General features: G+C 42.5%; 1 protein-coding gene across 1 annotated transcript in view; it reads left to right on the top strand.

Moving 5' to 3' along the window:
• Window positions 1–450: 450 nt before the first annotated feature.
• SH3BP5 (SH3 domain binding protein 5) overlaps window positions 451–15,016 on the top strand; it is a 61,614-nt gene continuing 47,048 nt past the window's right edge. The window contains exons 1-2 of the mRNA XM_034760897.1: window positions 451–633; window positions 3,291–3,353. Of these exons, the coding sequence (XP_034616788.1) occupies window positions 556–633; window positions 3,291–3,353 (141 nt within the window). The 5' untranslated portion in view covers window positions 451–555. The remainder of the gene's footprint in view (window positions 634–3,290; window positions 3,354–15,016) is intronic.

A 15,016-nucleotide genomic window follows, 5' to 3' on the forward strand; every position in this document is an offset into this window, starting at 1 on the left:
TTTCTACAAGGCATCAGCTGCTCTTTAGGCCAGGGGCAGGTGAGAATGAGTCCCTGCTTCTTTTGGCCTGTCTCCTGCTGGGGCTGCTCATCCCCGGTAACACCTGCCAGGGGCTGGCTCTTATGGACGCTGGGCAGAGCCCGGCCCGCGTGGCGAGGACAGCGGCCCGATGGGAACCCTGCCTGCCGAGCCAGCAGCGCGGCCCTGCCTCTTGCCCCCCTTCCGCAGCCGCACAAAGGAGAAGCGAGAACGCAGCAGGCGGCTGCCAGGTGCTGTCAAGAGCACACGGGGCCGGGCTTTTCTGGGGGCGGCGCTTGGCACAGTGGGGGTGGGGAGGCTGCTTTCGCCCGCTGATTTGGCAGCCCGGCCGGCGGGCTGGGCCGAGGCCGGCGGGCGGGGGAGGGGCCGAGGCCGGCTGACAGCGAGCTAGCGGCAGGCACGGGGCGTGGGGAGGCGGATTTCCTCAGCGCGGCCGCCGACACCTCCCCGGGGCCCCTTTCCCCGCGCGGCCGCGGGCAGCTGCAGAGACAGGTCCGAGCTTGGCAGCCCGGCCCCATGGAGCCCGCGGGCCGGAGGAGCCGGCCCGAGGAGGGGGATTTCCCCGAGGAGGAGGAGGTGGACCCCAGGATCCAGGTGAGGCAGGAGAGCGAGCCCCGGGGATGCTGCGGAGCGGCGGCACCCGGGAAGCCGGTCCCGGGGGGCTGGCTGAGCCCCAAGCCCGCACGCGTTGGGCGGACAATGCCTAGTCTCTGCGCCCGGAGCCATGGGCCTCATCACTGGGGTGGGACGGTCCTGCACGGAGCTGCGATCGCAGAGCGGAGGGGGGAATGCTGGTTTGGGGGGGGGGTGTCACTGCGTTTGCTCCCCATCCCTGCACAGGTCTCCCATAGATCTCCTCCGTGTTACCCTCTTGCTACTCCGCCCCCCACCCGATGGGGCGTGCAGCCGCTGTGCATCTGCCCGCTGAGCTCATTAGGTTTCTATTGGGGTATTTCTGCGGATGGGTGGAGAGGCTGCTGGAGCACCGGGTGCCTGCCTGCTCCCCTTCGGGAGAGGGGGTTTAAAAGACCCCCTTTTGAGCAGCCCAGTGTGTGCGCTGGAGACAAGCCACCCCCCCCCCCCGATAGGCAGCATCACTGAGGGGGCTTTTCTGAACCTTCCAGGACTTAAAGCAACCTGGCCCCTTTCCAAACCCAAGGGGAAACCTCCTGTGATATTATGCACAGGCTGCAAGAATACCTGAAGAGTGGTTTCTGCGGTGCGTGTGTGTGTGTCTGCACACAGACAAGACAATGCAACTGTGATTTTCTTCGGTACCATTCGTACAGGGCGTCTTTCAAAACGCTGTACCATAGTTACAAGACCAGAGCTGAATCATTTGTGGCTTGGCCGTTAAGTAAGATTGGGCTTGGGGGTGGGGAACAAAACATGTTTGAAGCTGAGACCTGAAATAAGGTTGTTGGAGGGGGTCATGGTCTCTCTTAGCTTGGTGCCTGCAGCTGAGCAAGGGCATTTGTGAAGTTGTATTAGTATGATTTAAGCTGTTCATGCTGGTTGTTTAAGATTATTATATTTTCCATTAAAATGTTCTGTGCCATGACTCTCTTCCCTTTTTTTAAATTAAAATTCTGACCTTGATTTTTTTTAATCACAACAAAAAAAATGCAAAACCTTTTTTGTAAACCTATAGGGAGAGGATAAAACTCTTAATAATAATAATAATAATAATGGTGGGATTTTAATTAAAAAGGAAAACACAGGCTTGAAATACAAAATGTTACTTTCTTTTTACCTGTGATTTTTTTAAATGCTCTTGAATCTTTTTTTGAACAGAGTTCCCCATCTTTCTCCCCTCCCCTCAAATTCATACCCTGATCTATTGCTTGGTGGAAAGAGCAGTATGGCCCTAATCCTGCAAAGACCTACACCCAGGCTTAATTTTATGCCCTGAGTACTCCCTTAGTGGATTACTGGCTGTGTGTAAAGTTAAGCACATGTAGAAGTCTTTGCTGGATCGGGCCTATACCTGTCATTACTCTTGTCTTCTGTATCTCTTTGCCAGATCTGTACAGATTTGTAGCAACATTTTCAGATGTGGGTGCCTAAAGATAAGTCTGATCTTGCAAACACTTCAGCAATGTTTAAGTGGCCTGATTTTTCAGAGACTGAGGCGCACTATCTCCCAGTGACTGAAATTTTGTCTTTGGGTTCTTTTTTTATTTGGAATATGACTCTATTTATCTAATCAACACTGGGAGTTTGATTGCGTGCTATTAATGAAATTGTGGTGGGGGTTGTTTTTGTTTTTTTGGTCATCTGGCTAAATAAATGTCTGTTGCTTTAACATTTATAGGGCAAAACCTTCTTACCTAGATAACAAAGCAGTAATTTGAAATGTGTATTAAAACCTGCTATTAGAAAAAATAAAAACAATGGTCTTTAAAGTCTGAAATCAAATCTTACTTCTGTGGGTAATAAAGCTATATTGTTAGAACTAACATCTTTTCATTGTGACCAGATTAATTAATGTAATTTGGTGGACAGTCACTCAATAGTTGATCAATTCGGGGTGTGGGTCCTTTAGTACAATTCAACATTGAGGGCCAAATTCTGATACTTCTGTTGCAGAAAGAGGGTATTGCTGTAACTGCTTCTAATGTATTGTGAAATGAGTCCCTTTTTATACTTGCTGTCTTTGCATGTGCCTGTTTCTGTTACAGTATTGACACTATGTTCTAATCCTTGTCTTTGTGCCTTTGTCTGTGTATATACCTCCTTCCCTACCACTGTGAAGACAAATGGCCTTGTGTTAAAAACTGTCTTACTGGGAACTAGCTGACATTAGTCACATTCTTTTAAGATACAGATTGTATTCTTATTTAGTATTAATAAAAATGACATAACTGAAAGCAAGAACTGTACTTCATTAAAACTAGAACATAAGTGAAGTTTCTCAGCTTGTTTTTCTTTTTCCTGAGTAGCTGAATGCTGCAACTAGGTGGTAAACTCACAGACTTCTAAGGCCAAGAAGGGACCATCCTGATAATCTAGTCTGACCTGAGGCACATTGCAGACCACAGAATCTCACCCACCCACTCCTATAATAGATCCATAACCTCTGGCTGAGTTCCTCCAAATGTCTCAAATCTCTGTTTTCATTTAACATTCCAGCCAGAGCCCTAATGTGTTTTCTTTGGGGGATGCCAGATGACATTTAATAGAACCTTTCCTTCTCCATCATGTTGGTGTCTGATTACTCAGTGCATGCCTGTGTTTTTGCTCTTTTCTAGGGGGAACTGGAAAAGTTAAATCAATCCACGGATGACATCAATCGAAGAGAAACTGAACTTGAGGTACAGAGCTGCTTCTCATACTGTCCTTTTGTATAAACAGGCTTCTGTGAGAAACATCTTTATTTTAATGGGATTGTCCAATTCTCTGTGATAATTTGACACCAGGGACCTGATGAATGACTCTGAAACAGTAGATATCTGGGTTTGAGATGAAGTGGGTCAATTGTAAAGAGATGCTGTGAGATTAAAAAACACATTTAAAAAGAGAATTTCTTAGGTTAGATGATTGAAATTATTTTTAAACTATGTTCAATTTCACTGTTTTCTAGAGTTTACTTTTTGTTTTTCATTAATCTTAGTCAGTGAAAATACACCCACTAGCTAGCCCTTCATAATGAAAGTCTCTCCATTTTTTTTTACTAGCCAATTTCACTTATATCTTCACTTTCTGGCTGTCAAGTGGGAGAAAGTTTCTGTTTGGGTGGCAAATATTGCAAAGAAAGGTGTTAAATCCAAATAAAATGTTTTCATGGATTTTTAAATCCCTGTACTAGGTTCTGTACAACTTTTAAAAACTAGAACTTAATTTTTGTACCTAAACTACCTGCCAGTTTCCTTTATTAGCCACCGATGAAAATGAAAGCCTGCAATAGCATAAGATGGCTGTGCAGATGGAAGAAAATCAACATAAAATAAGTGATGCAAAAGGATCACTTAATTATATTTCACTATATTATGTAAATCTGTTTAATTCTGGATGTTACGTTTCACTTTAATTTTGTAAATTATTATTACATTTTAAAAATACAACTATAAGCATCTATCCTGTAAATTAAAAATTGTAACATTTAAAAAAAAAAAAGGACTGCCCCAGAATTGTCTCTTTTAGCCCTTAAAAGGTGTGGGCTGAGACCAATATATTTTGGGGTATATCTTTTGCTTCCTGTTGTGACTTCTTAATTTATGGGATAGGTGTCCAGAGCATTGTATGGGTACCTCTAGGTGTATGTCATTATTATTTGAATTTTAAAATACAAGATTACAGTGAAATGTACATTCAGTGTTGCGTAGACTTGCAAAGTTCTGTAGTAAATAAGTGGTCCTTTCACATCAAACACTTACGCTTTTTTCCTCTGTTTGCACAACTATCTTACACTTTTCAGGCTTTCATTTTCTGTCTGTGGCTAATAAGTCTGTAAATCCTGAAGAATGTATTGGTGAATATAATTATCAGTGGTACAGAGAGCTACCTATAGGACATGCAGAATTAATAATTCTGCAGTTGAAATATACTTTTAAGTAGCTCTGCAGCTTGATTTTAAATTTCCCAAGTAAGCTTTTAATCCAATATATAATAGTCAGTTCATCTCAACAGCCACCAATTAAATGGTCTTGAGTAGTACTGGCTGTTAGCAAATTTTTGCAATCTCCTTATTTCATGCTGAGGTACCGAAATTGAATGACATCACTATGAATGGTGGTTTGAATTTCATTAGACCTGTGGTAACCTGTGTCGACAGCATATTATACCAGAGGTGGAATAGTAGTATTGAACCACAACCTGTAAACGCTTATACATGTGATAGTCCCACTGACTTCAGTGGGACTACTCACCTGGCTAAGTTATTCATGTGCTTAAGTGTATTCACAACCTACTAGAAACTTGTTGCTACTGTACTTAGTCTGGTTGAACTATGCTTGAAGCAAACTTGCTGAACTCTAAAGCTTAAATTCATCCCTGATCTACTGGCACCATTGGAATTAAATAAGAGATATATTTTGACAAAAGGGTTAACACAATTTCTGCCCCTTCCCCTTATTTATTATAAGAAATAGTCAATTTTAAACATTAAAGGAAACAATTGTCATAGGCTTCCTGCCTCTGCCGTGAGTAGACACTCGCTAGGATATGTTTGTAATGCTTACTGCAAGCAGCGTTTGACGGAATTCTTATTGACGTTGTGTCTCTGTGAAAGTTTCTCCTTATTACATAAACTGGCCTCAATGTAAGATTAGGCAATCAAATAATCTTTGATTCCAGAATTTTCATTTTTCTTGATCTGTTTAAACTTGTGACAGTTGACTGTCACAAGCAAGTAATTGCTAACATTTTATGTGCACAATGACAAAATTGGTCAATGTAAAATATATATAAAATTTAGAACTCCTAAAAAATTATACTTGGAAAACCCTAATATTCACACTAAATAACAGGAGAAAAAAAATCTACAGAGGTGCCTCGTAGGCATAAATTTGTTAGTCTCTAAGGTGGCACAAGTACTCCTGTTCTCTCTGGGGAAGAGATGATCTCAGTCCTAAATTTGAGAGTGTCATTCTACTTCAAGGATCCTTCAAAAGAGGGTGAAAACCTGAGAACATTATGTTCAACTGAACGGCATTTGGAGCTTTTGTTTGTTACCTGAGTGAGAGAAGACACCCATTCAAAACGTATCTGTTGCTGCCTCTTCCTAGTTTGGGACAGCAGTTTCTGCTGCTGTTGTAGAAATGACCTGGTTAAATATTTGGATGACAAGAGAAAGATGACAGAATGTTTCAGCTTAAACAGACAGTGGAATTATATTTATCCTAGTTCTCCTTTCACTTTTCAAATTTGCCAGCTACTACCCTAACAACTTCAGTGAAAGTGAACATAGACCTGTATCGCCATTGAAAACAATGGGTCTCCGCACAAATGCAGGAGTCTGTGCAAGCAGATCTCACTGCAGGTTTGGAGCCTTAGTTTGTTCTCCTTACTAGCTGGAGTCTTGCATGTTTCCTCCAGGATTCAACCCTTGCAGCTGTGACCTTTCCCAGACTATCAGCCAAAAGAAAGGGCATACTTAAATATACTTGCAGTTTCCGAAGGGGCAACAGGTTTATCCACAGCTACTGCTGTACTTGGGAATGCTTGCCCTTTCCTGAGCTGTTTTTGGGGGATGGGGGCGTGGAGACCCAAAGAAACTCACTCTTGTCACTAACCTGCCCTTATTACATTGAGTGTCCCAGGTCACTGAAACATCCGCATGGTCCTGATGCTTTGACTGATAAGATCTGCACCGTTCTGTATCTTGTAAAATCAGCTCTTGTGGAAATAGAGTGGTTTTGACCTAAAATGTGCAACAGTGTACGACTTCATATACGTAGAAAAGATTGAGCCCTAATCATCTAAAGCAAACCTCAGGAAGAAGGGAATTTCACACTGAAATATTAACTGACTGGATGCCCACTTGACATTCTTTATGACCATTTTATTTTATGTATTTACTTTCATATCAGTTTCCTTTGGTATATTTAAATCCTGATCCTGTAAGTGGGCCTATGTAGGTGGGCCCATATGCCCATGCAGAGCTGCACTGACGTTGGTGGGACTCTACAAGTTTAAGGGATCGCCTTCAGAGAACAGTCTGCAAGATGAGTACCCAAGTGAAATGTGTGGGGAGACTGGATCTTTATTTGAGGCACATAATTTTGGACTGTAGATTAGCCCACCAGCAATGACTGGACTAACAAGAACTACTTAACTTACATCAAGGAAGTGAGTCTTGTAAGTCGCATAATTCTCAGTGTTAAGTATTCCAAAAATAATCAGGAAAAAACAATTTCCTAGAACATGCCTTCTTTAAAGGACTACAGAAAAATGTGGTGGCATGTGTTGTGTGGCTTGATTCACTATTGATGTGCAGGACGGATGGCTTTCTGGGTGACTCAGTGGTTGGAGTCTTATGAATTCTGGGTTCTATAACTGGCTCTGCCACAGACTTTCTGTGTGACTTTGAGCAAATCACTTAAGGCCTGATTATCTTCCCCTCCCCCCAAGTGTGGCAAACACATCCAGTTCTCATGGACTGTAAAGGAGGTTATGGATGCTGGCTACCTCTGAAAATCAGGCATTAATCTCTGTGCCTCTGGTCCTCATCTATGAAATGGCAATAATACTGCTCTTCTACCTCCTAACACTCTACAGGAGTGTTATGGGGTAAATTCACTGATGTTTGTAAGGTGGTGAGAAACGATGCTGATGGGAGGGACAGACCCACAAGTACGCAGCTGCTTGATGTAGAGACAGCACTGTTAATTCCAGAGAGCCAGTAAGAGGAACAGCCTATTATTTTAGCAGCTGAGCCCCACTTCAGTTCTTATCCAATAAAGTAATTCCATAACAAACAAAGCAAGCTTGTGATAGGATTTAGAAGGGTGTGGGTGTAAATGCTATGAAGTCATTTTCAGTGGTATTATCAGTTCTGTGAGGTGGTGAATAAGTATACCGTTTGCCCTCTCAACCACCCCCATTTAAACCCTGGGGAAATACCTTGACCAGATGATGCCTACTGATAAAGTGCATTCAGGATTTTTTTTTTTTTAGCCTTATAAAGGGCATCAGGCTGCTGATATTTACATGCTGGATTAATTAATGTTCCGCCTATTAATGAATCTGTGATTAGGCTTGTTTTAAAATCTATACCTCTGCTCTCACACAGTGGACTGCTGAACGTTACTGATGCAGCAAAGGATTATGGGGATCCTCAAAGCGATTTAACACTTGGCTTCTCTAATATTCTTGTTAATATCTGAAACATCCGTGAAGAGGTGAGGGAGCCTGCTGTAAAAATCTAAGTGGCAATAGGAAAATAAATCAGACAAAGACAAGTTAGAGCGCTACCTTATTACTTTGGGGGCTTTCTTCCTGGGTCTTAGAAATGCTGTGTCCTCCTGTCCCCAAAATCAGAATCCTAAACTATTTTAATGAATGTGTTTTAATCCATAGTATGAAACACATTCACTACATAAAAGGATGTCCTTGATAAACTCTGAAAAGTACGATGCAGGTATAAAAGACTCAGCTGACCCACAGGCGGCACTACATCAGCACTATGACATAAATATAACAAACCACCACTGGATCCCAACAATCCGAATCGTGTCTTGCATTTGTAGCACTATCTCTTGCACTGCTGTAGTTAAAGCCTTGCAGCTTTTCTTAAATTCTGTGGTGGGGATTAATGCTCCATGAAAATGTGGGATTAATAGTGCTGCATTCAGCCATGCACGCCACAAGCCGGCACTGTGCAGGCTTTTCTACCCAAGCTTGCCAATGTCCTCTAATCCTTCCTGACCTGCAAGACCGCTTGCTATCTTTAGTCCTGGGCTTCTCTTACAGAGACTGCCAATCATCTGGAATTGTAGGTTGCCTTTGTGCTGGTCACAGTTAGAGAGCTAGGATGCACATCATCAAAATCGCTTTCACTTGTGCACGCTGTCAGCATTTGAACTCCTCTGCAAAGATGAAAGGCTAATGCACTAAACTCTGTACCTTGGAGGAAAAATCTTTTGTCAACAATTTTTTATTATAAAATTCTTTCTCCTCATTTGTAAACTTGTTTTTGGGGTGAGGGTTTCAATTCTTCAGGTGGGAACTTGCTGTACAAGATTTTAGGCTAGGATCACTGCACCCCCTCCAAATTTTAGAAAAATTGCTCATCAGCGGTGGCTGGTTTGATTAATGCGCAGAGCATGTATGTGCCTGCTGTAAGAGCTCATATCTTCAGAGACAGTATCATTTTTGTCAATGCCTATATGCAGCATTTTCACAAGAACCTAGAAAATGGCCCAGTTGAGAGCGCAGTGTCTGTGACTTGTGTCCCCTGTTTGCTAGCTCTTTGGGGCGTGATGAGAGAGCTGCCGAATAGGATTTGTGAAAAGTTCACCTGTTCAAAAGTATGGAGTAGATGGAAATGGGGAGGGGTGTGTGCCTGTGTGCATGCACATGTACTCACAATCTAAAACATGGCTGGTATCATGGGTCAAACCTCTGGCCTTCCAACTTCAGCCCCCTCAAGCTCTTTCTGATAATTCATTTGTTTGCTGTGGAAATGGGCAATAGGCATCTGTACATGGACTTTTCTTTTCCTTCCATTTCTGACTGTACAAGAGTGATTTCTTTCTGATTACCCCTTCTGGAAAGAACCATTGCCCAAGAGGGCCAGATGGTTTTTCAGCCTGACACCTCTCCTCCACCTCCCGAAGCAGAAGTGTGCTGCTGGCACAGGGAGTTAATAAAAAAAAGAGTGCTTAGAAAGACCACCCAATTTCTCCTTTTTTATAAAACTAAACTTCAGCTTGGCAGTGGGCCCTGCCTGCAACTGTTCGTGGGGCTGGAGGGTACAGGGGATGCCCCAAATCTCTATTTTTTAGCTGGCAAAGGAATAGATCACTGGGTGAGTCAGGTGACATCTTACTCTCATTAAAAAAAATTAAGTATTAAGGGTTGGTTGTTTTTCTTTTGAAAGGCTGACAGTTGTATACTCTCCACATGATCTAGTAAAATACAAACCAGACAGTGAGGACCTTGATAAACAATTTGATAATGCTTTGAGTTTTCAAGGGCCAGATTTTCAGTGTTAGGAGTGCATGAATGTTTGTGTCTCTAATGTAGATGTGCAAATACCAGGCGGGCGTGCAAATTGGGTGCACCTGGAATTTGTGGGCATAAGTTAGATATTTGTATGTCCCTAACTTTGAAGGGACGATCTTAAATATCATAGCAGCATTAGATATCTATAGCATGGGAAAACCGAATGAATGTTTCCTCTGGCCCTTGGAAACTTACACTACTGTAAAGTAACCCTAACCCTGAATGTATCTTGCAGTCACTAATACATTCCTTCCTCCTGAATAATGGGTTGTCAAGAGGATACTAGTTTCTGCATACTGCGTTGTGAAGAGGATACTGTAGCCCCAGCATTTGAAGTCCAGATGAACTGAGCAATGAATGAGTGAGCTGAGCCCCCTAATCTCCCTCAACTGCAAAGCTGTAGCAAATCACATTCCACAGAGCTCTGGATTTTAAACTGCTTTTAAATGCTGCATTTGAAAATACACCCCGCCTGAAGGGCGGGAACCGAGGTTTGCCTGCCTTCCAGAATCTAACTCCAAACCTCACTTGTTGACATTTGCATCAGAAAGGAACAAAAACATATTTGATCCTCTTAACAGCTGCTATGTAAGTGCAAAATAGTATTTTATTTTTTGGGGGTGGGCGGTAAAGTGGGGAGCCTTCTGTCTGAACAGTCTATTGTCAGATATGGTCCTCTGTTGTAGTTCAATAGCAGACCACTGCTCAAAAGAAACAGTTATTGGAACAGTCTGCTTTTCAAAAAGGACTATTCCAACAGCAGCATGTGTTGGGGAGCATGCCAGTCTTCTACCCAAAGCTACACTTCTAGAATCTCCCTATTGGCAAGGGGTAGAGGAGAGGGAGCTAAGGAATTCTTAGTGGGGAATTGTTAGGACAATAAATATTCCCTTTGTGCTGAAGAGTAAACCCCAGTTGTCCCCATTTGATACATATTGGTGCTGCACTTGCCAGTTTTAGTTCCATGTGGCTCTCAACCTTTCCAGACAACTGTACCCGGCTTTCAGGAGTTGAATTTGTCTTGTGTACCCCCAAGTTTCACCTCACTTAAAAACTACTTGCTTACAAAATCATACATAAAAATACAAGGGTCACAGCCACTGTTACTGAAAAATTGCTTCCTTTCTCATGTTTACCATATAATTATAAAATAAATCAATTGGAATACAAATACTGTGCTTACGTTTCAGTGTATAGCGAAATATAAACAAGTAATTATCTGAAATTCTAGCTATTAAGTGCTCCCAGTGTGAAGAGCTAGGTTTTGACCCTTTCCTTCTCCTCTCTCCACCATAATGCATACAGAAGTGAAACACCTTGACTTCTGTTGAAACTTAAGGAAAAACTTCTTACAGTTGCAATTGAACAAGGGGGAGACAGAATGAAATGTTAGACACAGTTACTTAAAAATCAGCCTCTTATCTGAAACATTGTTATCCTACTATCCTTACAAGGAACTTTGAAGGATGATAGGATAACATTTGGCAGGCTCTATTGCCAAAAGAGACTGGAGGAAAAAGTCGGCTTTGCTCGGCTTGTTTACTTTGGCATTTGAGCAAACTCTGTACAGTTAGCTTTGCTCTCCATTCTGTGTAGTTTGCCCTGTTTTATGTGCAGGGCATAGCATAGCAACAGGAGAGGGGGAAAACATATAATTGTAAAACCACAAAAAATTGACAGGGTGACTCATGAGCAGGGATAGTACCTGAAACTGCAGAGAAACGACTTTGAATACTACTTCTAATCAGATTTAAAGTTGATGATGAAATATTTTAATTATTTTTACGAGGAACCGAAAGACCGAATATAGATGGGGAGAAAGAACTTAATCTCTGTGGGTTTCGTCTGAGCAGCCTTGCAGCACTCTCACTCCCGTGACTGCTTTGCCGTGTGCCCCATGCTGCACCGTTAGTTTTTTCACTTCCTTTCCCCAGCAAGCACATGTTAGGGCATTAGATAGAGGCAGAAGAGGTATCTTGCAGTTAAACAAGGTAAATGCAAAACATGTACACCTACAGAACCATGATGGCAGCTGGTCATGGAGAGCAAGGCAATAGATAATTTGGAGGTGCAGGTGAAGAAGAGTCCTCCCAGTGCACGTGATAGGCCTGTCTGGTATATCTATCTCAGGTATTTATATGGCCCCTCTGACTATAGTATCTGAGCTCCTCAGAATCTTTACTGTATTTATTCTCACAACACCCCTGTGAGAGGTGGGAGTGCTATAATCCCCATTGGAAAGACAGGGAACTGGGGCAGAGAAGACCTAAGTGATTTGCCCACGGTCACATGGGAACTCTGTGGTGGAGCAGAGACTTGAGCCTGGGTGTCTCAGGTCCCAGGCTAATGCCCCAATTGCTGGATCATCTTTCCTTTGCAATGAATCTGAGTGCTTGGAATGCCCGTCCGTTCACATAAGTTCTCCGGATGTTGAGCAAACACTCCAGGTGTCATGGCACTTCTGAGCAAGCCTGGTCAGTGTTTCTGTCCACTCCAGCTCAGTTCAAACTGTGGCAGAGCTGGTGTCAGTGGGCAGTGCAGCTGTTGCAGCTGCACTAGTTCAGTTGGTTCAGCACAGTTGGATGGTACTCCTCTATGCCCTTCACTGGCAGGTCAGACAGAAGGTGATGGAGCCTGTGCTGTCATTGTATGTCCCTGCTCTGGGGAGCTGTGCCTGGGAATTTGGGCAGGTGGTACAGCAGCTGTTGGTGGGAGTGGAATCAGTTTAGGTTAACTGTCTGGCTAGTGTGGATGCACTGAACTGCAGGGACAAACAGTGCTACAGTTGCTTAGCTGAAACATTTAACGTGGAAGTGCCTTTCATGTTGACGGGGCTAATGAAAAGTGAAAGTAGTGTGTGGGAATGAAATGGAGGGGTGGTAACCTCTCTGGGAGCTACTGGTGCTTTGGGTTTTGCAACCACCACTAATGTTGTGTTAGATCACACCACAGGCCCAACTTGAGAAAATAATTAGAAACCTTTGCTAATGAGCAAGGCACATAAAAGATGAGAGTCTGCTGATCATTTTTTATAATTCAGAAGAAAGTTGAACATGCAGAATTAGGATCTTCTGTTTCTGATAAACAGAAACTTGAGGACATATTCTGGTTTAAAATGGGCTGTCTGATAAACGATAGGGTTTAAAAACAATTGTCACTTAACATAGATATCACCAACTTTCTTTTATTCATCCGAATTTCATTTGGGGTCCTCATTGTGGGTGTCTTGTTTAATTAAAAAAAAAAAAAGACCCCAATCCTCAGAACACTTGAACATGTGTGTAATTTTACCCATTGGCTTGAATGGGACTATTCACAGGGGTTAAGCTAAGCATGTGCTTAAGTGTTTGCAAGATGTATGCTTAAGGTGCCAATTAGAGAGGCTCTTGTTACAGCACAGTAATTAGGAGGTGCTTCATTGGATAAAGATCTGTGGCTTCTCACCAGATTTGCTCTTGGTTTGACAGTTCCATGCTGTTTTTATTCCATGTGGAGATAGTCACATTCCCTTCCCTAAGGGATGAGAGTACATATAATTAAACATGAATAAAACTGGGGAAGGTTTCAATGCACAAATTAGTCATTATAAGGAGTTTTTGTTGACAGTTTTCTTCCTTCCAAGAGTGTTTTTATGGAGCTAAGAATGAGGCTGCTTGAACTAGATGCTGTGAGGGTCTCTTCATATGCATTAAGGACTTCTCACATTTTAACACACAACCCTCCTTGCCCCCATCTGAAAATCTGGGGAAAGTGAAAATAAACCTAGCTAACGATGTCACTTAGAAATGAGTTTTTAATGGTAGGTTTCCCAGCAGGGCAAGAACATTCTCTCCCCCACCCCCTCTAAATATGCTTTGCTATTTTAAAAGTAATTTTCGTGCAATGAATTCATCATATTTGCTAAAGCAATTTAATTTCACCTATTTGTGAAGCTCACATTTTGAATAGTGAATCATATAAAATCCATTAGTCTAATTAGAAATGCTGTAATTTGTTTAACTCTTCTGATTCAGAAGCTTGCTTATTTCATACATGTATAGTCTGGCCTTTATCTCATGATGCAGTTTGATACTAACTCTTTTTCTCCAAGAAAAGAGACTTAAGCTAGATCAGAGTTATAAAATAGAATAGAACTGTTAATTTAGTATTTTAACATTGGCTGTTGCCACATTAGACATATAAATATTATTTTAAAGTGGATCAGAATACTTTAAGATGCTAAAACTATTAATCTGGGGACAAAAAATTATGCTATTGATCCTGTTAGGATTTTAGATAATACTGAAAATCAACCATAATTGGGCATACTAAAAATACATGTTAATAGTTTGTTTTGAATCTTTCCCTTCTGCCTTTATGAATGCCAAGTGTTAGGTTGCAATCTTTTTTTTTTTTAAATCTTGGCAATGAATATATAACTTTGTATTCTAGAAATCTCAGGAAAAAAGGAAACAGGGTCTGAATTAGACAGAGCTCCAAACCAGCTGCTCTCAGTTAATCAAAATGTCACTCCAGCAGTGTGCCTAAATTCTTCTTTCTAATTAGAATTGGAAGGTTTGTCATGAGCTCACATGGTCCTTGCTCTTGGTCCCTTTAAATATAGAGCCAGATTCTAATCTCAATTACATCTGTCAGTCTGGAATAACTCAGAGTTATGCTGGATGCTGAAATCAGAATCGGATCCATTCTGTTTAAAAAAAAATAAAATAAAAGTGGAACAGAAGGAGGATTCTAATCACCTTATCTAATTATAAAGAGGGCTAAATCAGTTTGGGAATGACAGGAGAAGTTCTGGCTTTCTTAAACATAAAAGAATAACAGTCAGGGCCGGCTCCAGGCACCAGGCGACCAAGCACATGCTTGGGGCGGCACCTGGTAAGGGGCGGCCAACCTTTGGGTGGCGGGGGGGCAGCGCGGTGCCGCATGGCATTCCACGGGGGGGGGGGGGGGGGGGGCTCTGGCGGTGTGACGCTCGGCTCGGGGGGGGGGGGGGGGGCGGCGCTCTGGGTGGGGGGGGTTGCGGCGCTCGGCGGGGCGGCGCTGTTTTTTGTTGCTTGGGGCAGCAAAAAAGTTAGAGCCGGCCCTGATAACAGTCAAATGGGAAGCAATCATCTTCTCTAACTGATGCAACTAGAACTGAAAAGATTGGCTTTTATGGCAGAAAACTGAATTGAAAGCTCTACAGAGATGTTGCCAGGAGGGCGTGTTTTAAATCAACGTGTTTTTTTTGTCTGAAAATTAGCATACAGACTCTTTAAAAGTTTCCTGGTGCTTTCTCCTGGAGCAAGCAGGTCCTTTGAATCCTAGTTTC

Source organism: Trachemys scripta, chromosome 2 (assembly GCF_013100865.1).
Source record: "Trachemys scripta elegans isolate TJP31775 chromosome 2, CAS_Tse_1.0, whole genome shotgun sequence".
Lineage (NCBI taxonomy): Eukaryota > Metazoa > Chordata > Testudines > Emydidae > Trachemys > Trachemys scripta.